General features: G+C 50.0%; 1 protein-coding gene across 1 annotated transcript; it reads left to right on the forward strand.

The window, feature by feature from the left end:
• The first annotated feature begins 229 nt into the window (after nucleotides 1-229).
• Nucleotides 230-822, forward strand: LOC100278498 (uncharacterized). Its single transcript, NM_001364418.1, has one exon. The coding sequence runs from the start codon at nucleotides 429-431 to the stop codon at nucleotides 588-590; it is 162 nt and encodes a 53-aa protein (NP_001351347.1). The 5' UTR covers nucleotides 230-428; the 3' UTR covers nucleotides 591-822.
• The last annotated feature ends 233 nt before the right edge of the window (nucleotides 823-1,055 follow it).

Genomic DNA, 1,055 nt, shown 5'->3' on the forward strand with positions numbered 1-1,055 from the left:
CTTTGGCTTGTGTCTTCCAAGCAGCGTATGTATGGCTGCGCGCGCGCGCGTTTACAGCATAAACTGTCACGGTAAGCTTGCGACCATTTGTTTTTTCTTAGTGCAAACTGACCATGTGAATGACTCAAGAGCAAGTTTAGAGCAGTAAGCAAGTTCCACTCATGAAATTGTCATCCCGAACCGACGTTTCCCACACTTGAAAACAGCACCCCGACCTTCCGAGCCCTTCATGAGCTGACTCCGTGGCCTGTCACCAGCACCGCGGCCGTTGACTTTTCTGCTTTAATTCCCCATCCCCAGCTCCCGAATCCTTCGTCTCGTCTCCACACGCAACAGCACCCGAGCAGAGAGAAGCCAGAGAGCAATTGGCAGCGAGCCAGCGAGGGCAGGAGGCAAGAAGAAGCGGCGTCGGCGTCGGCGTCGACGGCATGGACCGGAACCTGAGTGGGTTCCTGATCGGGTGCGTGGGCACCGCCGTGACGCTGCTGGCGTACCAGCAGACGGCGGTGACCAGCACGCAGTGCGTCGCCGCGGGCTTCGTCGTCATCCTCTTCGCCCTCTTCGTCAAGGAAGGTTTCCTTTCCCTCTGAATCTCTGATGCGCCCCAGCCATGTGGGACTCGGGAGGCATCATCGCCCTTCGTCTTCGTCTCCGCTGCTTGCTAGTTCAGCCCCGCAGCTGCGGCTGTGCTCCTCAGGTTTTTGGAAAAACACTGTGATGTTAACATTTATGTAGTGCTTGGTTGAGTCATGTGACATGAATGATTCTTGCTGGCTGAAGAGTCTGCTGTATATGGGAATTGATGTATCTTAATACTCGCTCGTTTGACTTTTGTACACCAAGTTAGAGTACTACATGAAAAATCAAACGAATTATTTGGGATATAAATATATACTAGGTGTATGTCCGAGCGTGACTACGGAGTCAACATGTAATACTAAGATACATTAAGATACGGAAGCACTATGATAAAATACATTGATATATAAAAACACTAATTGTTATTCGACACTTTTTATATTTCTAGCTTCGACAATGAGTTTACCATGCATTCA

This window comes from Zea mays, chromosome 2 (genome assembly GCF_902167145.1).
Source record: "Zea mays cultivar B73 chromosome 2, Zm-B73-REFERENCE-NAM-5.0, whole genome shotgun sequence".
Taxonomy (NCBI): Eukaryota; Viridiplantae; Streptophyta; class Magnoliopsida; order Poales; family Poaceae; genus Zea; species Zea mays.

Excerpts from the sequence above, each read along its gene's own strand:
- LOC100278498 (NM_001364418.1), top strand. The coding sequence starts at position 429 with ATGGACCGGAACCTGAGTGGGTTCCTGATCGGGTGCGTGGGCACCGCC.